The sequence below is a fragment of the Gossypium hirsutum genome, chromosome D04 (assembly GCF_007990345.1).
Source record: "Gossypium hirsutum isolate 1008001.06 chromosome D04, Gossypium_hirsutum_v2.1, whole genome shotgun sequence".
Classification (NCBI taxonomy): domain Eukaryota; kingdom Viridiplantae; phylum Streptophyta; class Magnoliopsida; order Malvales; family Malvaceae; genus Gossypium; species Gossypium hirsutum.
Genome location: NC_053440.1, coordinates 48,119,051 through 48,142,437, shown reverse-complemented (window position 1 = coordinate 48,142,437; position 23,387 = coordinate 48,119,051). Strand labels below are relative to the sequence as shown.

The 23,387-nt window shown below is 33.8% G+C and overlaps 1 protein-coding gene across 1 annotated transcript; it reads right to left on the bottom strand.

The window, feature by feature from the left end:
- Positions 1-18,048: 18,048 nt before the first annotated feature.
- On the bottom strand, positions 18,049-18,489 carry LOC107898246 (uncharacterized). The gene has a single exon (XM_016823772.1). The coding sequence runs from the start codon at positions 18,487-18,489 to the stop codon at positions 18,049-18,051; it is 441 nt and encodes a 146-aa protein (XP_016679261.1).
- Positions 18,490-23,387: the final 4,898 nt, after the last annotated feature.

Sequence of the window (23,387 nt, the reverse complement as noted above, 5' to 3'; positions counted from 1 at the left end):
TTCCTAATTCCATATTCTATTTCATTACTTTATTAATCCAAGATACAAAACAAATATCACTTTTATAATTCTTGGCAATCTCTTTAACCTATCAAACAAAATAAACAACCACAAACATATACATAGACATTAACATTTTTTTATATTTTCTTTTAAAATTACATTTATTATAGATCATATAATATATTCACTTTAATACCAACCAAATAAACCACACATAATATTCACATGTGAAATATTACTCATAAAATACTAAACTTTTATCAAGTCATGTATGATTCATAATCCAATCCAAAACAAACAAAACAGGATATTAAGCCATTTTCGCATGGCTTTAATACACCCACACTATCAAATTAAGCTAAAATCCACAACTAGTCTATACATGTCATACGACCAAATTCAAAAATTTAGCAAAATACCAAAAGATATCGATAGTGTGATGAGCTTAGCTGACGATCCCCGAACACGTAGCGATCACCAAAATCTATACATCAAAACAATTATCCAACACATTGTAAGCTAACTTAGCTTAGTAAGTTATAAGAAATTAAACAATTCAATGACATTAACAATTCAATAATAAAATCAAATAATGCAATCATATTCGTATATATACATATTCGAGCTTGTAAAACTTAAATATCAAATATGAAACTATGAACTAATTTCAGCTTGGCCGAATAGGTCTTTAAACAATAACATAGTTATTCTCATATTCAATTCATATACCCTATCTTTACCAAATGTACTCATTCATAAATAAATGTATATAAAACATAATTATAAAATCCTATATAGTTACCATTTGGCCGAATATAAACTTTCATATAATCATATACTCTCATTTACCTCGTATAAATTTTTCTCTTCACAATTGAAATAACCTAATTACCTTGATATCAAGTATTATTCATCCATTGTATACTTGTACTATCATGTACTAAATAATTTATCGAGGCCATAATGAAGTTGCACAACTAGTGCTCTTTCTCATTAACCAAGTTGCTCTCGGTATCGCACACTTAGTGCCCGTTATACAACATCATCATTTTAATTTCGCACACTTAGTGCCCATTATCCAACATCATTATTTTAATTTCGCACACTTAGTGCCGTTCATATAGCCATAGCTATTCCATAGTCGCACACTTAGTGCCAAACATCGATAAATCGCATTCACGTCTATTTTTACTTTCCGAACTAAAACGCATTTAGCTATATATATAATTGCATATTTCATTTCAGCATATATGTAATTAACATTCATTCAGAAATTTTAACATCTAATTGCTTATAAACTTACCTCGAACAGCGATAAACCGGAACGAAACAATTAATCGACGACTTTATTTTTCCCTCGATCCAAGTCCGATTTCTTTAATTCTTGATCTATACACATTCAAATTTAACTCATTCAAACATAATTTCATTCAATTCCGTCCAAAAACACATAAATGGGTAATTTACCATTTTGCCCCTGATATTTAACATTTTTACAATTTAGTCCAAATTGCACAAAACACAAAATATTCCAAATTAATCTCAATGTAATTTGGCCGAATATTCCCTAGACTCAAATAGGCCCTTGCATGTCATTTATTTCACATTCTAGTCCCTCAATTTAATATTTTCTTACAAATTAACCCAAAATAATCAAATTCATCAAAAATTCAAAAACAAACATTATAATCTATCACATATCTTTCATATTTCATCATTAACTATCATAAAGCTCAATTATTCATCAATGGCTTATCTCAAAATCACCTTCAAATTCTAAAATTAAAGCATGGGCTAAATAGAACACGAAGCAACGATTACAAAAACGTAAAAATCATCAAAAATCGAAATCAAAACATACCTTACCCAAGCTAAAGAAGTGCCGAAACTTAAAAAACCATGTATGTTTCTTTCCTTTTCAATATTCGGCTAACAAAAGATGAACACATTCATCTTTTCATAACTTAATTTTATTATAAAGTTAATATTTACCTTATTACTAATTAACCTTTTACTAATAATTTTGTCTAACATATATATTAAGGTTACTCTTGTCAAATGCCACCCACTATCTAACTTTTGGTCTTATAGCATCATAAATCCTCCCATTTAAAAAGACAATACCATTTAGGTACTTTTAGATTTAACCCTTAAATTTTTATTTTACGCGATTAAACCCTTTTATTAAATCGGACACTTAAACGATGAAATTAAAACACAGAAATTTCACACAATCAAATTCACACATAATAAACACAGAAAATAATATTAAAATATTTTTTTTAATTCCGATTTGTGGTCCCGAAACCACTGTTCCGATTTGGGTCAAAATCGGGCTGTTACAAATACTTTCTTCTACGGTGAAACTTTTAGGAATACTCGATCTCCCACTGTGAATTCTATATCTCTTCTTTTCAAATTTGTATATGATTTCTGACGACTAGAAGTAGCTTTCAAACTGTCCCGGATAATCTGAATTTCGTCTTCAGTTTCTCGGATCAAGTCAACCCTCACTAGCTTGCATTCACTTAGTTCAGACCAATACGATGGTGTCTTACATTTCTTCTCGTAAAGAGCTTTCAACGGTGCCATTTTTATATTGGATTGATAATTGTTGTTATATGTAAATTCAGCCAACGATAGATACTTTTCCTAGCTGCCGCTAAACTCGAGTATACAACATCTCAACATATCTTCCAGAATCTGAATTACTCGTTCTAATTGCCCATCAGTCTGAGGATGAAACGCTGTACTGAAATTTAGCTTTTACCTAGGGCCTCTTGTAATTTACTCCAAAATCTTGATGTAAATCTTGGATCTCAAATTGAAATAATAGATGTGGAGACTCCATGTAACCTTACAATCTTGGATATATACAATTCTGCTAACTTCACAAGTGAAAAGTCTGGTCTGACCGGAATAAAATGTGTCGACTTAGTCAATCTATCAACAATCACCCATATCGAATCTTTCTTTCTCAGAGTCACAGGTAATCCGGATACAAAATCTATCATGACATGCTCCTATTTCCACTCAGGAATCATGATAGGTTGTAACAAACCCATTGACACCTGATGTTCTGCTTTGACTTGTTGACAAATCAAACACTTAACTACAAACTCACAAATTTCTCATTTCATACCCGACCACCAATACATCCGTTTCAAATCACAATACATATTCGTACTTCCCGGATGAATGGAATACATGCTACTATGAGCTTCAGAAATAATATCATTTTTCAAATATGAATTATTTGGAACGCAAATTCTAGTGCGATAACGCAACTTACCCTTATCATCAATGTAATAAGTTAAATTTAGATTATCTCGAACCATCTATCTTTTCGACACCAATTTCAGATCATTATCTTGCAATTCTCAAATCCACTGAAGAAACAAGGGTTTCGTTTTCAACTTTGCTAATACAGAACCATCTTCATTAAGTGATAAATGAGCGTTCAGCACTCGAAGTGCAAACAAAGATGACTTTTGACTGAGTGCATCCACAACCACATTACCCTTTATTTGGTCGTAGTCAATAACCAAATCCTAATCTTTCAACAATTCTAACCACCGTCTTTGTCTCAAATTCAACTCTTTCTGAGTCATCAAGTATTTCAAACTTTTATGATCTTTAAACACATAACATTTCTCGCCGTATGAATAATGTCTCCAAATCTTCAAAGCGAATACGATTGCAGCCAATTCAAGATCATGTGTAGGATAATTCTTCCCATGCAGCTTTCACTGTTGAGAAGCATAAGCCACTACTTTTGTTGATTGCATCAGTACACAACCCAATCCATTCAGAGACGCATCACTATATACAACATACGGTGCACCCAATTCTAGTTGGGTTAAACTGGAGTTTCTATCAACTTTTTCTTCAACTAATCAAAACTCTGCTGACACTTATCAGACCAAACAAATTCAACATTTTTCTGTAGTAATCTGGTCATAGGCGAAGCAATCATTGAAAAGTTCTTGACAAAATAGTGGTAATATCCTGCTAGACCCAAAAAACTTCGTACTTCAAAACATTCTTTGGAGTCTTCCAATTCACCACTGTAGATACTTTACTCGGGTCCAATCGAATCCCTTAGGCTAATACAATATGGCCTAGAAATCCAACTTCGTGAAGCCAAAATTCACATTTGCTAAACTTTGCGTACAACTGCTTTTCTCTTAAAGTCTTTAGCACAACTCTCAAGTGTTGTGCATGTTTGGACTCTGTCTTTGAATAAATTAGTACATCATCGAAAAACACAACCACAAATCTATCTAAATAAGGTTGAAAAATCCGATTCATTAAATCCATGAAAGCAGCAGGAGCATTAGTCATCCCAAATGACATTACCAAAAACTCGTAATGACCATACCGAGTTCTGAAAACAGTCTTTGGCTCATCGCATTCTTTAACCTTAAACTGATAATACCTAGATCTAAGGTATATCTTCAAAAACACTAAGACACTTTTCAGTTGATCAAATAAATCGTCGATACAGGGTAAATGATATATATTTTTAATTGTGACCTTGTTCAGCTGTCTGTAGTCTATACACAGTTTCAAAGAACCGTCACTCTTTTTCACAAATAATACAGGTGCACCCCAAGAAGACATACTCGACCTGATGAACCCTTTATCTAATAACTCTTGCAATTGAGTCTTTAATTCCTTTAACTTAGCTGATGCTATACAGTATGGTGTTATTGATATTGGAGCTATTCACGGAAGCACATCAATTACAAATTCAACTTCACGATTAGGTGGTAAACCCAACAATTCCTCAGGAAACACATCAACAAACTCATTAACAACGGATAACTGTTCTAAATTTAATTCAGGATCCCGAGTATCAAGAATGTAGGATAAAAATGCTTCATTACCTTTACGCAAAAATCTCTGAGCAGAAAAAAATGAGATAATTCCAATAGTATGATTCAGATTCTCTGACTCAACCGAAATTACCTCCTTTATCTAACCTTTTAGATCAATCTGTTTATCTCAACAATTTACTACAACATCATGCTTCATTAACCAATGCATTCCCAGAATAACATCAAATTCCTAAAAGGGTAGCAACATCAAATCAGCAGGGAATTCACAACCTTTTACTTTCAATGGACAATTTCGACATACTAAATTAACTATCACACTTTGACCTAATGGATTAGTGACTTGAATATCATAATCAGTAGACTCAACAGGCAATTTCTTTTCTATTACACTTTTTAAGTTTTTTGATCGGAGTACGTTTACTGGATTCAGTCATCAGAGAAGGTGGAGGTGCAACCGGAGGCACTTCGGACAGTATAGTAGGCAAAGGAGGTTGTTGAACCAAATTTCTCTCTTGCATGAATTTACTGAACCATTGATTCATAAATCGAAAGAATATATTTTTAAGCTCTTGTTCTTGAGCCGAAGTAATTGGGACGTTACTACTTGTCCCATGTTCATATGTTTGTACCCTACTATTGGCCTCATCATGATCAGCATGTTCATATCTATCTGACATCTTTACAATCTATAAAAAAAAGGGTTAGATCGAATCATACACACCACACAATCACAAATTTATATGGCATGTATTTCTAGACACTTTACACACCACTAAATGTAACACCCTAACCCTTATCCATCACCGGTACAGGGTGACAGAGCATTACCTGGCTTTATGGATTACATACGAATATTTCATAACATTTAATATACATATCAGAAACCAGTCATAAAACACTCATATTGTCCCTTGTATGAGCCCTCGAGGTCCAAAATACGAGTTAGAAATAAAACGAGACTAAACCGGAAGCTTAAAGAATTTTTCACAAAATTTCAAAACTTTTCTTAAGAGTAGGGACTCATGCCCGTGTTTCCGGCCGTGTAAGACACTCTTGTGTCATAGGCTGTGTGGGAATTCTATGTGAGGCACATGGTCGTGTCCCAGCCCATGTCCATACCCGTGTAACTCTCGAACTTGGGTCACACGGCCAACCACACGCCCGTGTGCTAGGCCGTATGTAAGGTGCAAGGGTCACACGGCCAAACCACACGCTCGTGTGCTAGGCAATGTGCAAAAACCTAAGCATTTTGTTTTGAAATTTTAAAATGCAGGGGATACACGACCAAACCACACACCCATATGCCAGGCCGTTTGTCACACACAGCTGAGACACACGCCCATGTCTCTGCCCGTGTGGACGAAAATAAGCCATTTTATGGCCTCTTTTCATACACATTCTTGACTTCAACCTACACACTTCAAATTTCATACATATAGGCCATAACAAGGTCACCAAAACAACCAATTCCTAACTTTAATATGGTTATATTATCACATATATTCTAACATTTTAATTAGAACATAAATCAATTTACACATAGAACTACATATATCAACATGTTTTACCTGTTTATTCATTATTATGCCTAGGAACTATCCATCCATTAACCACACTAGTACTTATACCAAACATGATAAATAAGTTAACTTGAAACATAAACAAAATCTAATTCTTGACATTTACACAACCATTTCAATCCCTATACACGCTATATAAACCATAATATGTAATTCAAGATCTACCGGAACAAGTTGGATAGTGTGGCTCGATGTGTTGATTCGATCTCCCGACTTCTCTAAAATCTACAAAGATCATTAAACAACACAAGAAAGCTTAATAAAGCTTAGTCAGTTCGTTGGCTTTAAACATAAATCTTATCGAACATACTGTAACAAGTCATTTAAATAAATTATTCAATATACAATTCCTGCCAAACACAACTTCCATCGATGAATTCACATATTTCAGATCAATATAAAAAATAACTTTAAGTCTTCAAACATTAATTCCATATGTCACTTACCAACCATTGTCAAATCGGAGAACGTCTTACGGATATGAGTACATCATATATAGAAGTCCGAAGGCTGCACAGAAGCACATAAGTGCCAAACAAAAACCCATAAGGGTTGAATGGAAGCTCATAAGAGCTTAACAGAAACCCATAAAAGTTAAACTGAAGCTCAAAAAAGCTGAACGGAAACCCATAAGGGTTAAACTGAAGCTCATGAGAGCTCAACGGAAAGTAAACTCGAAAATTCGCAAAAATTTTGAACCTCAGTTTACTTGGGTAATTTGCCGTCAATTCCTCCTTTGCACTGAACGACTGTACTCAATCCCGCGTTCTGTTCATTTCGAACATTCAATTCAATTCCATAACTTTAACAATAATTTTATTTTCAACAAATGATATGAATAAATACATAATACCATTCATCAATTTAATATATAACATTAAAGTTTAACCATACGAACTTACTTGGGTTAAATTGTGGAATTTATAGTAGTTCAGGGACTATTCTGCTAATTTCTTTTTTTCACGATTATCTATGGGCTCTTGATCTAAAATAGAAAATTATTCATTCATTAACATAAAATTCAATTCTAATTCACTTCATAATTAATACCCTTAAATTTTTGAAATTACACAATTACCCCAACTTTTACACAGTTTTTACAATTTAGTCCCTCACCAATTAGCCTATCAAATGAACTAATTTTTCTTAATTGAAAATTTATATAAATATTCTAAACTATCATACAACCTTTGGTCCAGAGAATTTTAGTAACAAACCTTAATATTTAATTTTTTCAGAATTTGGTCCTAAAATCAATTTCTATTGAAATCACTTGATAAAATCATCATATAATAAAATTAAAGCTCTAAATCCATGTTAATTCTTCACCAACATCTAGCACTCATCAATGTTAACTTTCAAAATTACCCATCAAATAAAAAACTAATGGCATAAATATTTGGACCTAATTGTAAAAGTCACAAAAACTTAAAAATTACAAGAAATAAACAAGAATTGAACTCACATGGAGTAAAACTATGAAAAAACAACTTTAGAAGCTCTCCCATGGCTATTTTTGGCTGAAAATTGGTGAAGAAATGTCTAGAAAATCTTTTAATTGTTGTTTTATTTGTTTAATTTACAAAATTTCCCATTTTACCTTTTGTTCACACTAATTTGTTGTTTATTTTCTACACTCATGCAGCCAGCCATTTCATGTGTGCCTAATTGTCATTTTATTCCTCCCTTATTTACTATTTAAGCTATTTAATCACTCTTTCTTTTTATTAGCAAGTCTGGCATCTTTTTCAATTTAGTCCATTTTATTTAATTAACTATCAAAACGTTAAAATTTTCTAGCGGAACTTTAATACTAACTCAATGACACTCCTTAAATATTTATAAAAATATTTATGACTCATTTTATGAAATTGAGGTCTTGATACCTCGTTTTTGAAACCACTTAACTTAATACTTTCTTCTAAAACACAAATCACTATTTTAAAAGTCTTCCTAAAATCACATTTAACTCATAAATACTAAATAATAAAATTTTTGAACTCACTCGTCGGATTTAGTGGTCTCGAACCACTATTTCCAACACCACTAAAAATTGGGTTGTTACAAATCTCGCCTCTTACAAGTAGCCACGAATTTGAAGGATTGAAGGCTTTCCCATATTATGTATGAACTACTCAAAAACACGATAATCTGCCTATTTATAACATAAAAAATTATTTCAAATTATCAAAAAATAATTAATTAAATTTAACATAATTGAAAATAATAAAATTTAAAATTTCGTCTTACCAATGCTGCTTGGGCGACAAAAATATGCTTGTCGTCGAAACGAATTAGAGAGGCAACCATTCGTGAGAAATTAATTTGAACGAATAAAATACGAGATAATTTAAAAAATAATATTTTTAAATGAGAATTTCATTAAATTTTGCATAAAAATATTAAGATAGCTTGAGGGAATTGAAAGAAGGATATGAATGAAAATAATGAAATCTGTCAAAATAGCAGTGCTCTTGACACCCATTTAATAGGGAGCTTTTCTTCTTTTTTTTTATGTTTTTCAATATTGTATCTCTTTTCATGGGTTGACTTATCCATATATGCTGAAAAAAATTAAATTTGATCATTTACGCCATTTTTTAAAATTTACTAATATATGTTATTTTTGAAGAGAAAGGAAAACTCATCCTACATGGCGCATTTTCCTTTCTCTTTCATGGCGGTGAGCCCGTTACTATAATCTCTGACAGAGTTGGGGGCAATAAGATTTTCGACGAGGATAAGTTGTTGTGCAGTATAGGAAAGATGAAACGCGAAACAACCGTTGTCACCCCGATTTGCATATCTTTACTGCATCGCACAATAACTCATCCCCACTGAAAATCTTGTTGCCCCCAACTCTGTCAAAGGTTTTAGTAACAAGATCACCGCCTTCTATGAAGATGAAAAAAATGTTACTTAATTATACTGGAATGCCATTGTGTTTTTCGTCTTTGACTTTTGTATGAGTTTTATAAAACGTCCTCTTTTGATGGGGTAAAACTCGTTGTTGTTCCCACATAACTACTGTAAACTAGGTCCCCAATTATGCTCCATCCCTTGAAAACATAACCTTTGTAAACTTGAAGCCCTAATAACACTTCAACCCTAGATCGTATAATCACTGTTAACTTGGACCTCGAGTTGTAATGCAATCCTGACTTCTTAAGTGATAGCTTCATACTCACACAGCAAGTGAAATTTGTAGGTTATTGAGCTTTATGGAATCATGGCGAACCCAAACACAACTTAAAACTATAACTATGTCTCCATCAAAGAAAAAGAGAAATATTTAAATCTGGAAATTTCAACACGCAAGAAAAAAACAATTTAAAGGAGATAGAGATATAATGGAGTAGGGGGATGGTAGCAGCCATTTATATAGGGGATGGGGCGAAAGTAAAAAAAGGAAATTTTCAATTTTATCCCTAGAACATCAGGTTGTAGTTTGCTTAGATGCAAAAGTTGAAAGTTAAGGTTAGGCTTGAAACACCTAGAGAGAAAATGCTCCTTGCAAGGCATATTTTCATCTTGACATGTCAACATGTGGAATGAAAACACGTCCTGTAGGAAGCGTTTTCACTACCTTGTTAAATGAGAATATGCCCTACAGGGATTGTTTTCTCTCTAGGGGTTTCAACCCTAACCCTAACTTTCAGCATCTACTTCTAAGCCCTCTGCAACCCTCAGGATACATGATTTTATTGCTACCTTGCTGAAAACGTTCCTACGGGGAGTATTTTCTCCCTCACCACGGATTGTATAGTGGATTCACATCATTATTACAAAGCTCCTACCAAGACACCCCAAAATCGTCATCAATGGTGAGGTATTCATCGATTTCAGCCCTCGACAACAACTTCGGAGGACAATTGGCTGTATTTTTGTTATTAAGCTTACAATACACCTGCACCACATTTTGTAAGTGCCTTTGATTTCAACTTTAGCACGCCTATGTTCAACCCCAGTGACACTTACACAGGTACGCCATCAAGTTACTTTTGAGGGCCGAACAGAAGTGATTTTAAGATTGACGTCAGATTTATAAGAATAGATAATCTACTCTCGAAAACCTTAATCAACGAGGGCACATCCAACCTATGCAACTGGGGTTGATAACGAAGGGGGACCCATAGACGAAGAGAATGAAGAGGATTCAAAAATCAGTAATGACCCAATATAGGAGTTCAAACCGGATGGTGCGAAAATTGTAGTAATTTCATAACTGGATCCCATTCCTATTGAACCAGAAGATAGTGGTTTTGTGGTTAAGTTTGAACATAGCTTGATGGGATGATCCGGGTTTCAACGCTTATGCACCCTACCCCACATGCATAATGTTGATCTTGCTATTGAATGTGGCTTAGAATTCCCAAACCTCCATCAAATAAGACTAGGGCATGCAAGTTCATCAACAAACTTCGGCGACTTAAAGTCTGGAATAGATTTTGACTCCAAAGATGCTTTTGTAGTTGTAGTCAAGTAGTGTGGCATATAGATGGGTAAATTTCAATGTTACATGCTCTCTATTCGAGAAATATGAGGCAAAGTGAGCAATGTGGGAAATAAGATGTCCATGGAAAATCATGACATCTGTGAGGAATAAGTCAAAGTTCTGGATGATCGTGAAGTATACCACTTCTCATACATGTGTTAACAACACATTAATTCGAATTTTAACCTTCATTAGACATTTTATTATGTATGGTGACCTAATTTATTTATTTTTCAAGCATGTCAAACTATAATCTAAACTTGGATTCAAACATGATAACTGACTTTATATTACCTATAGTGAAAGCGAGTCCTAAGATTCTAATCCCAATTTTGATCGTACACATAAGTAGTGAGTTCGATTACATCGTATCCTACCACAAGGCATGGTTGACAAAAGAGAAGGGGTTGAAGAAGATACATAGTAGGTGGGAGAAATCCTATAATGATTTGTGGCAATGATGTCAGGTACTGGAGCAGTACGTACCATGTTCTGTAATGGACCTACAAACGGAGCCTGCGTATTACCGCGACCGCTTGGTCTTTGGAAAAATACTTTTCAATCATTTTTCCTGGACTTTCAAGCAATGCATAACAGCATTCTGGTACTTTAAGTCACTTGTAAAAATTGACAACACTTTCATGTACGAGAGATACCAGCATCGATTGTTTTGGCTTTTGCTCAGGATGGTAATCAAAAAATTCTACTAATAACTTTTGCAATAATGCCAGAAGAATCCAAAGATAACTGTGATTTATTCTTAACTAACCTGAGAAGGCATGTTGCGAACACGCATACATCGGGTCGCGTTTCTTGAATATAATATTGATTGTCATCAATAGGTTACGAGCTCGTCCAATATCAATTCAGTGAAATGTTGGATAAATTATAGGCTATAACTCGAGAGGGTGCGACATTTCTTGATGGGATACCCAAGAAGCAGTAGACACAATCGTATGATGGATGACTATGATATGGGCACATGATAACGAACTTAGCAGAATGTATTAATTTCGTATTGAAGGGGATGTGTCATTTGCTCGTAACCTCGATGGTTAAAGAAATGTATTTCTGATTAACAGCCTTGTTTCCAAACTGGGCTAAGAAATGCAAATGATAGATAAAGGGAAATCACGTTTGGTGCAAGTCAGTATTGAAAGATATTGGGGAAAATGAAGAAAGAGTAACCTTAATATCCTTAGGGTGTCACTCGTTTCCTAATCAAATATTTCAGGTTACAAAGTTTCATAGACCTGACGAAGAAGTTACCGGTGGAGCATATCATGTATATCTGAGACAAATTACTTGCGACTGTGGGAGATTTGAAGCACTTCGTTATCCATGTGTACATGCAATTGTGACATGCACATGTAGATTGTATTACTTATGTTGACGAACTTTACTAACTACAACACATATATAATGTTTGGTACTGAATATTTGTAACACTTAGTTTGAGCAAGTGTACACAGTCGTTCAAGTAATAAGTATGTAAATGAGATATCGTCTCCACATGGACTATGTATGTTAATCGATTAATTGTAAAATTATAAGTTAACAATTTGGTGATAAAAACACAATAAGTTGAGTGATGATGATTAAACTAGATTAATTTAACTAAATGCAAAATTTATCCCTATTTTAATCTAAGTATGCAAATTATCTAAATGTATGAATGAATTTAGTAGCAGAAACACAACTTTAACAATTGAAAACATGAATATGCTAGGATAACTACATTAATCAACTTGATTCATTTTCATCATGCTTAACAGTGCTCAGAAAACGTTCCATGACAACTCAATCTTTCATGAGTTTGGAAACCAAATTAAGTCCTTTTAGAATCTTTTACTTAGTGAAACATGTATTTTATTGATCATATTAAACTAAGGTTTTCTTAGTATTTATGTGAAGTAACAAGGACAAGTTAGGTTTGAAACAGTTTAATCACATAAACCTAAAAACTATGCAAGATAATAGAGCTCGTTAAAGTTATTATGAACCTTCAATTTAGTCGGGTTAGGATCTATATTAAGCATGCACTTTTCAATTATTACGTCCACTAGTTGTCATCTAGTTAGGATCACTTAGCTAATTCTAATGCATCCAATCATGTATGAATGAAATACATACTTGAATTTAATTGAAAACATGATCGACTGAGGTACAAAACACTTTAAACACGAATCAAACGAATCACATTGAATTAATGCAATTAACTTAGCTAAACAGATTTAAGCTACCATTGTTGATGTCAAGATCACAAAACACATTGCTAGCATAATTAATTTAAAACAACAAGTAAAGAAAGAATAAACTCTATTTCAAGTCGACAATCTCGCGGACTCTGATTGAAGGTGTTTTCCTCCGCTCCTCCTATTGTACCTTTGCTAATGGCTCCTTAAGGTGGCCAGCCAAGAGATGATCTCTTCAAGGATTTTACTAGCTAAAAACTAAGGGAAAAATGAAATGATAGGCGTGGTGGATGAAGAGACCAAGAGAGGGAATAGAGAATGTTGTGAAAATGAAGGATGAAGGGATGAGTAAGGGATGATTTAAAGAGGTGAGATAGGTGTGGTATTTATACTTGAAGTAGGTGGGAGAGTTTACTAAAAGTAGCAGCAACAATCCATTGGATTTCTCCCTCCTATGGCCAGCCATGATATGTGGAAGAGAAGGTGGTTTGGTTGCTTGATTCAAGCATAAAGTCATGCTTGAATCAAAAGGTGGATGGTTTCTCAAGTAAATATTGTGTGTCGGTTTCCAATGTTATTCCAAGTGTGAGTACTTTCAAATAATTGTCCCAAAATTGATTTCTTGGTTGCCCAATTTTGGTTGTCAAATTGGGCCTCTCTTCTCTTGAACTGGACAGTTAATGACCCAACTAGCCTGTAGACTTGACCAACATGTATCATCTTTTTTATTCGATCAAGGTGGAATCTTAATGACCCATTAAGTTTGCTCATTCTGTCTATCACATGAGAATATTAGCTCATGTCTATGCAACATTATAATAAACTCAACGCTATGGTCCCACTGCATAAGTAAATTTAACATATTAATAAAAAACATGAAATACTTTAATTTTATGCACAAAATCATATAAAAAAGCACAAATTCACATACTTTATAAATTCATGTCCATTATTAACATTTAAGCAAAATTTACTTAATTAATTAACAAATACTCAAGATTAATATTATTTTTAAGTAAAAAGGTGGTAAAAGTTACTATAAAAATCCCAAATAATTTCAATTTTACAATATTAACTTACGGCACAAGCCAAAAGTTTGACCGTACTCAACTCGAATACGAGGTAATAAGGTTATTTGGGAACGGAGAGACAAACCGAGGTTATACAGTTATTGTAGGAACCCAGCCATACTAAGCCAACATTTGGGATGTAAAAGAAAATATACAATTTGGTGTCAATAAAAGTGGAACAAGTGCATTATGGGTGAAAACATTTATTACAACGCAGATTAAAATTTAAAAAACTAAAGAATGAAGTATTTGAGAAAAATTACAAATAATATAATCATCGGCATCCTAAATGTGTGCCACAAGCAGTAGGCATTGAGTACACCTAGGGTTCTGTCGAACAATTTGGGTTGGCAACTCTTCATCATTTTCTTCTTCATCTTTATCTTTACGTGCACCTTGATGTTGATCTTCATATTCATCTCCTTCCTCTATGGTTGACTGCGTCTGGGTCCCAGTCACCCATTGTACATCCCCCTTCTAGGAATAGGTGATTACGAGGATGACCCACCTTTGTAGAACAATGATGTTGGGGGTGTTTGTAACATTATCGACGGATAACTATATGGTGTCACCCGTGTCGATTGTGGATAAAAGGTGGGAATTGTTAGTGATACTGGATGCATCAGTGTTGCTCATATAATATGGTGTGATGGGTGGCAATCGTGCAAAATATACACCTAGAGAAGGTGTTGATGCAGTGTATGATGGTGCGTGTTGTGGTGCTTGTGTAAAATAAATTGGGTTAGCACCAAAAATATATTAACCATGCAGACCAGAAGGTTGCATAGCAATCGAGTCTTTGTGTGGAACTGGAACAGATGTTGATCCCCAATGGCATGTTCTCCCGACCTAGAATTAATGGGCCATCATCATGGCCTTCTACGGCGATGTTGCCTACTTCTTTCCACATCGACAGTAGATACGACTTTCTATTATGCCTGAACCAATCAATTTAATCTAGAGATGTCACAAACCCCAGTGTGAGAAATAGTTCATGCGTTGGCAAGTAATCATACCTACGCTACCACATCTCAATATACTTCTTCTGGAATGTTGGCCAATCTTTCTCAAGTTTCCCCTGCAAGTCAATCTTGTACAGGTCATCAAGCTCCTAGGGTGGCAGCGGAATACATTGCGTACACCCAAACTGTAGTATCATTCTGTTGGATTCGTGCATCTCGACCATTGGAAAAATTATAAATGGCACTTTGATATGCCAGATGTTGCGATTGAAATTCATAAGGGGGTCCACTCGAGGGCGTAGAAATAGTAGCCGATACCATACCCACGATTGAAAAAGGAGGATGCAACTACCGATTTTAACTTTTTTAGTTTTGTCACTCGACCATTTCTCGATACAATGTCGTCAGCACCGTTGATCCCCAACTAAGTCATCCTACTTCTTTCAAATCGACTAACAGTAGTAGCCACATTAAATGTACTAGATTTTGAGATTTATCTGACATAAGTAGACCCTCGATCAACCTCAAGATGAATGTGTCCACGAATTGTTCTTTGTCAATGTCACTCGCAGAAGCCTCAATAGTTTTGAAGTTGTCCTTCAACCATCCCATCTCAATCCGACTACCCCTAAACTTGTTTGACACCTTCCCTAGTAGTTGCTCGCATGTTGCACTCCAATCGGCACTTGTCACTGGCCCTATAACAACTTCCCCATCAATCGGTAGATTGGGCTGTAATCAATGTCCTTGAGCGTAATTGTACACTCACCGTAGGGAAGATGGAATGTGTAATTGTACATTTCCACCATTCGTGCCTTGTCATTGATATCATTCAGGACCTCATCTACATCAGGATCACTAAAATCTTCACCCTCATGATCAGAATGACCATTATTATTGGATCCATATTCACCATGCACATCAGTCTTAATCATGATTGGATGTATCTTTAAGCGAACATGTTGTGGATTTTGAGCCATGTCGATGTCGCTCCACCACCGTATTGTTCTACACATCCAACGTTGAGATCGGTGTCAAAACCACGCACAAACGATCTCCTATTGACGAACGCTCTAGGAACCTCCGTATATAAGTCTTCAACTCCATATTGTTGACTTAACGGAGTTACATATTCAACGGGCTTCATGTCCGCTAATTCAGCAAACAACTGAATTGGTTTAGTGTTCACGTTCCCTGTAGGGCAATACAGTGCAACCATTGTCTCCACGCCTTCATCATCTAAAAGTTCTATCCCGGTAAATTTTATAGGATTTGATGAAACTGGAAATTTTTAATGTAGTTTCAACATCCTTCTCCCACAACGTTAGTAAATTTTTGCACTGATTTTTTCTTTCATATCATCGATAGATACATTCTTATTGAACATCATTCCTATTTTTTGACGAGTTTCAAATATACAACCAACAATTGTTTCTAAAATAACACCATCGAAATGAATAATTGCAAAAAATTGACTCTCCATTTTTTTCTCTAAAATTACTCAAAAAAATATTTCTGCTCTTCTAAAAAAACTTCAAAAAATACAAATTTTTCTTTCTTTCAACTCCAAACAAACCCTTTCTTCTTTTCTTTCAACTCAATTTAACCTCTAAACCCTTCTCTTTTTTTTCTCTATTGTAGGGGGCTTTTTTTCCCCTCTAAGCCTTTCTTTTATTAACCCCTCTTATAAACTAAATATTTTTTTAATAAAATTAAATATTAGATAAAAAAAACTAAAAAGGTTGAATTTTACGGTGACTTGTGATTGACCGATCACAACGGTGGTAGGTTGTCAGGCCGGTGTCGTCACGCTATTAGGCAACACGTGCCTGATGGCCTGCCACTGATGTGACTGATTAGTCACAATTCCCTGTAAAATTCAAATTTTAGTTTTTTTTCATCTGTTTAAAATTTTTTAAATAATTTAATTAAATATTAATTTCTACCAATATCATCTGACACGTTGACGGCATCATTAAAAAATATTTTTTTGTATTCGTATAAAAATACGTGTATCATTTTTATTAATATTGCTCAAGTGGCACCAACAAAAAAATTAATATTTTTAAAAAGAAATCAGGTAAGGGTCTTTCAATATCCTCACATGCACATTTTTAATATATTTTTAAATGGTAAACAACAATATCTCTTAATTAATTTGGTCAATGATTCTTTCACCATGTGGAGTGGGATTTTATCGGTGCTTAGGATTTTTTTTAATCGAGTGAATAAACGAGTTTTTGCCTACTTTTTTAAGTTTTTTAGTATTTTCGTCGACACTAGGAGATATCAAAAATTATTTTACTTTGAAATTTTAATACACTTAGAAAAATAAAATCAATTTTGTTACCTGAACCTATTTTAGATCATATTTCACATTTTAAAATTTAAAATTTTCTAATAACGTGTAATTAATAAGGTATCAATTGTGGGTGTCGTACGGGTGTTATAATCTTCTTTATGCATAACTAACTCCGAGTTCATTTGTTTTTTTTTAGACTTCAAAATTATCTTTTTTAAAAGGATCTTAAAATCTCTTTATAAAAAAATATTTTTTTAAGTGATTGGTCACACTTAACCAAAAGAAGATCGAATGTGACTCCTTGTTTTAAATAAAATCTCATATTTTGAAAACTTAAAAGTTTCACAAATTTATCAAGTCTTGGAGCTGATTTTTAAATTTCAACCAAAAAAAGATCGCGACGCATGTCCAACATTAAATTTTTTTCTTAAAATTACATAGATTGAACATCAAATATACCAACCACATGATGGATGTCAAACAAACAATAGGAAGTTTTATTAAATTATTAAACTTTATAAACGAAATTAAAGTATACTCAATTTTTACGAACGATATGTTATTTTTGATATTTCACTAATCAATAATATTAAGAAAATATCATTTCATCTCTTTTGGCTCATCTTCAACTGCTATCACCGGATAGCTCTTTGACAGGCCCATCGAATTAGCAAAACAGATTTTGCTAGGAACTTTAGTATCATCCACAGAAATATCAGAGACAGTAATCCAAATCATCATCTCTTTGCTTTTAACACCAGTCAACTTCTTCAACTGACGATCTCCGATAAACGCTGTAATTTCAGCACCATAAGACGAGAGCCCAAGCTCCTTGAACAAATACTTGACGGTCTTCTCCTGATTCAACCAAATGAACCCTGTGATCTTATTGTAGCCGAACTCATTGATGTGGCTCAAAGGCATCAACCCTTTAGGGAGATGGAAGTGGTCGAGGAGGTCTTGCGTTTTTTGCTTGCAAAGAGTAGTTCCATGGTAGATCTCAGCCCCTTCCCGGTGACTTGCTATTAACTTCGATGCCATCTTCCTTTCTTTCTTTTCTTTTTCAATGCAAATTGCAACTATATATAAGCTCTTTGGCCATTTGAAGAAGTTAAAACAATAGGTTTGTATTTAATTTTCTTTACTTGAAGAATGTTGTGTTTCATTATTTTCACATTTTAAATTTTGCATGTAAATATTTGCATATTTCTATGATTTCTTCTTCTTTCTTTATATAATATTATAATCAAGAAATGAAATGCATGTTACGAAACGTTGATTATTCGTTTTAAGAAATTGACCTTATTTTGAATAAGAAATATGAATTTAAAGCATAAACAATCAAGTTTGAAATTAAAAATATGAATTAAACTCATTTTTATTAGATAAATGTTCTTAATTGGGTCAACTCATCTATCTTAATTTTCACCTCAAATCATTAAAAGTTCAATTCGATTGAGCTCAAAATTAAAAAGTTCCTGTTATTTTTATCAAATAAATATTATTTATATATTTAATTGTTGTAAACATAAAATAAAATTTAAAAAATCAATTTTAAACCAAATAACCTTTGAAATCATTTTAAGAAAGACACGCGTGTCAGTTAAATTTCTTATATAACTAAAATATAATTTGAAATGTGAATTCCAATTTAAAACCCATTGAAAGAAAAGTATGTTATATAAATAGTTTTAGGATACAAAGAACTTTAAAAATTAAATAATTTATATAAATACTTTTAAAATATGTGTTAAATTTTTTTTTTCACTTTTAAAAATTTAAGGCTTTTTTACTTAAATAATATAAAAATATATATTTTTACTGAGTGTTCAGTAATTACAAAAATAGGTAAAATCAACAGTATCACATCGGTGCCACCTGAGCAATCAACAGCATCACCCTCACTTGCCACCAATCATTACAGAAAAGATTTCTTTGAAAAAAAAAATTTTGTGCCGCCTGAGCAATCAACGGCACTAGTAAGTATTGGCAAAAATGATACAAGTATTTTTGTACAAATACATAAAAAAAAATTTAATGGTGTGGCCGACACGTCAGGCGGCATCGGTGAAAATTTTAGATTAAAATTTTTAAAGAAAGTAAATGAAAAAAATCAGAAAAAAGCTGAAAAGGGAGAAATTAATCAAAAATCGTGACTGACAGATCACGTCGGTGACAGACCGTCAAGCCAATGCCACCCGAGATCCGTAATTGAAACTTTGAGTCCATTGCTAGGGCTCCATGCTACCAAACCACTACTGTAATGTAGTGTTCGTTTGACCTTGCATATAAGCCTAAAGGTTCGCTAGTCTCTGTCTGAAATGGCGTTGTTCCAGCTCGTACCTTGCATATGTATTCCGATATGACATGTTACATTACGTTACACAATTTATAAGTATATTAAAAAATTAAAACTAATAATTACCCATGTTCACAACTTGTTTGCGCCAATCCCCATTCTTGAATTCCTTATGAAAGTTCATCACAATATGGCGGATGCAGTAGATGGATCTCCATGGAACACCCGAACGCCTAATCGCGGCAACTATTCCCTTCGATCTATCAAAAATGATGCTAATGTTGTTGTTAGAATTAAGTGACCCGGATCCTTATTAAATAAAATACAGTGATAAAATAAAATAAAAGTAAAATCTCTATAGAACTACACTTCTTTTATTTTATTTTAGAATAAGGTTTTCTAAACCTTATTAAACTCCATCTATTTGATATTGATTAGAATAAGGTGTTTTAATCTTACTACACTCCTATTAGAATATGATTTTACAAGCCTATAAATAGACATAATCTACTACTCTTGTAATTATTCGAATTCGACATAGTGAATTTTATTCACCTCTGCCAGTGGTTTTTTCTTGAAAGGGTTTCCATGTCAAAATCTGTGTGTTCTTTATTTTTATTTCTCTTTTCTTTGCGATATATTGTCATTACCGACATTCTATTTTTAAAAGTTGTCTTGTGTAACAACACACCTCCACAAGTTCATCAGGAAAAATTGTCACGATTCCAAGTTCTCCGACTCTACGATGGAAAATGCTATAAGTAGTAAGTTCCGGTTCCCGTCTTGTGTAACCGCAATAAGGAAGATCTGTGTATATTTTCTGTACAGCCAAGTCTCATCAACCTGAATAAATAGCTTACAGTGGGGAAAGACCCGAACGCATGGATCTAATGTCCAAAGCATCTGGTGGAAAACTCTTTTCCCCGAATGTAATTGGTTGTCTTAGTCTTAACAAGGTTGCTTCTGCAACTCAACGACAGTCCTCGACACATACTCCTACATTTCATCTATCCACCCCTGAAGTTCGTTGTACAACGCATCCTAATATCAGTACAATTGCTCCATGGCAATCTATTTAGCCAACGATGCTTTCCGGTATGACACTTGGTACTGGAACCGTTCTTGTATTTTGACAATTAGCACCAATACAGGAATGGTTAGCATGTCCTTAACCATTGGCATGATACAGTTGGAGATAGTTTTCGAATCAAGTTTGCGGTAGTCTTACGTCATACCTGCAAAAATGCATATGTGAGGCCTAACACATTTTTGTATCTCCTACAGTTGAGACCTGTGGATAAATGCAGCTCATACTTGTCACTTTTACCCTTCTACCAACCTCCAACACTCACTAACATATATTGTCGGTTTTAGAGTCAGCAACTTTGTAGTCAACCGACACCTTCATACTATACCTTTTGATGGCACCAACGAATCTTTAGCCTACAAACTACTTTTTATATTCAAGATTTTCCAACATTTGGTGAGCATGTATTATATTTGGGTACTCGAGGAACTCGGAAGATGCGCTGCATCGAGATAAACGCTCAACATGTGTGTCCAGAATCATTGCGTATGACGATGACACAACTTCGGTTCCCAACTGAAAAGGCGTAAACATTTCCATCATTCGCGCCTTCATTGTCGATATCATCCGGGTCCTCATCTACATCGGGGTCACTAAAATCTTCACCCTCATGATCAGAACAATCATTATTATCGGATCCATCTTTACAAAGGGCATCGGTCTCAATCACGACTGAATGTATCTGTAAACAAACATGGTGTGGATTTTTAACCCATGTCAATGTCGCTCCACCATTGTACTGGTCTGCACATCCAATGTTGAGATAGATTTCAAAACCACGCACAAATGATCTCCTATCGATAGGCGCTCTTGGAACCTCTGTACACAGGTCTTCAACTCCATATTGTTGACTTCACGGAGTTACATCTTCAACAAGCTCCATGTCTGCTAACTCAACAAACAACTGAATTGGTTTAGTGTTCACTCCCATTGTCAGCCAATACAGTGTGACCATTGTCTCCATGTCTTCATCGTCTAAAAGTTCCATCTCGATAAATTTGATAGGATTTGATGAAACTAAAATTTTTTAGAATAGTTTCGACATCTTCCTCCCACAACGTTAGTAAATTTTTTCACTGATATTTTTTTCTATCATCGATAGACACATTCTTATTGAATCTCATTCCTATTTTTCTTACAAGTTTCAAATATACAACCAACAGTTGTTTCTAAAATAACACCATTAAAATGAATAGTTGCAAAAAGTTGGCTCTCCATTTTTTCTCTAAAATTGCTTAAAAAATACTTATGCTCTTCTAAAAAAACTTCAAAAAATATAATTTTTTTCAACTCCAAACAAACCCTTTCTTCTTTTCTTTCAACTCAATTTAACCTCTAAACCCTTCTCTTTATTTCTCTACTGTGGCGGGATTTTTCCCCCTCTAAACCCTTCTTTTATTAGTGTGGGCTAAAAGTGTTTTTGAATAAAATTAAATATTATATGAAAGAAAAAGCTAAAAAGGCTAGATTTTATGGTGACCCGTGACTAACCGGTCACGTTGGTGGCAGGTCGTCAGGCCAGTGCTACCACGCTATCAAGCGGCACAGGCTTGATAGTCTGCCACCGATGTGAATGGTCAATCACGATTCCCCGTAAAATCCTGATTTTAGCTTTTTTTATCTATTTAAAAATATTAAAATAATTTAATTAAATATTAATTTCCACCGGTGTTGCCCGACATGTTGGCGGCACCATTAAAAATATATATATTCTGTATTAGCACAAAAATTTGTGTACAATTTTTGGCAATACATACCGACCCTGCCGGTTGCTCAGGCGACACCAAATTTTTTTTTAAATCATTTCCATAATGATTGGTGACAAGTGAGGATGGTGACGTCAATTGCTTAGGCAGCACCAGTGTAACACTATTGATTTTGCCTATTTATGTAATTAATGAACACCATATCCCATTTTAGTAAAAAATAATTTATATTATTTAAATAAAATGTCAAAAAAAATTTATAAATAAAATAAAATTGAAAATGAATTTTTAAAAAAAAACTAAACCAAACGTGCGGGGTATGCATAGAGGCAAGAAGTTTAGATGGAGCACGAATGGAAATCCTCCACCACGGACCCCAATGCCTACCCACACATGAAATATACCACGTGTAATTTGTTTAATTTTATTTTCTTATGTGTTTATTTTAAAATTGGCTAACACAGCCTCATCAAATGTTCAAGAGTTGTAAATCTAGGTTCAACCACATATGGGATTCCAGTTTTCAACTTTTTTTATTTATTTATGCAGGAATTTTAAAAAAATAGAAACAATTTTAAATTATAAATGAATGAATTAATTAAACGACTTTTGATTTGTTCTCTACGGTTGAACTCGATCGGAAGACGACTTTTTTTCAAAATTGTTGCGACATTCTTCAAATTTTCTTCAAGTTATTGGGCTTCTTCAGATAATTCTGTAGATATTTTCTAGGTTTCTTGAACTTGTAAATCTTATAGAATTTAAGCTCCATTTAATTGTTCTATAAGGATTTAAACTCTCTTATTTATTATTTGTCTCTTTATTAATTTAATTAATTAGTGATAAA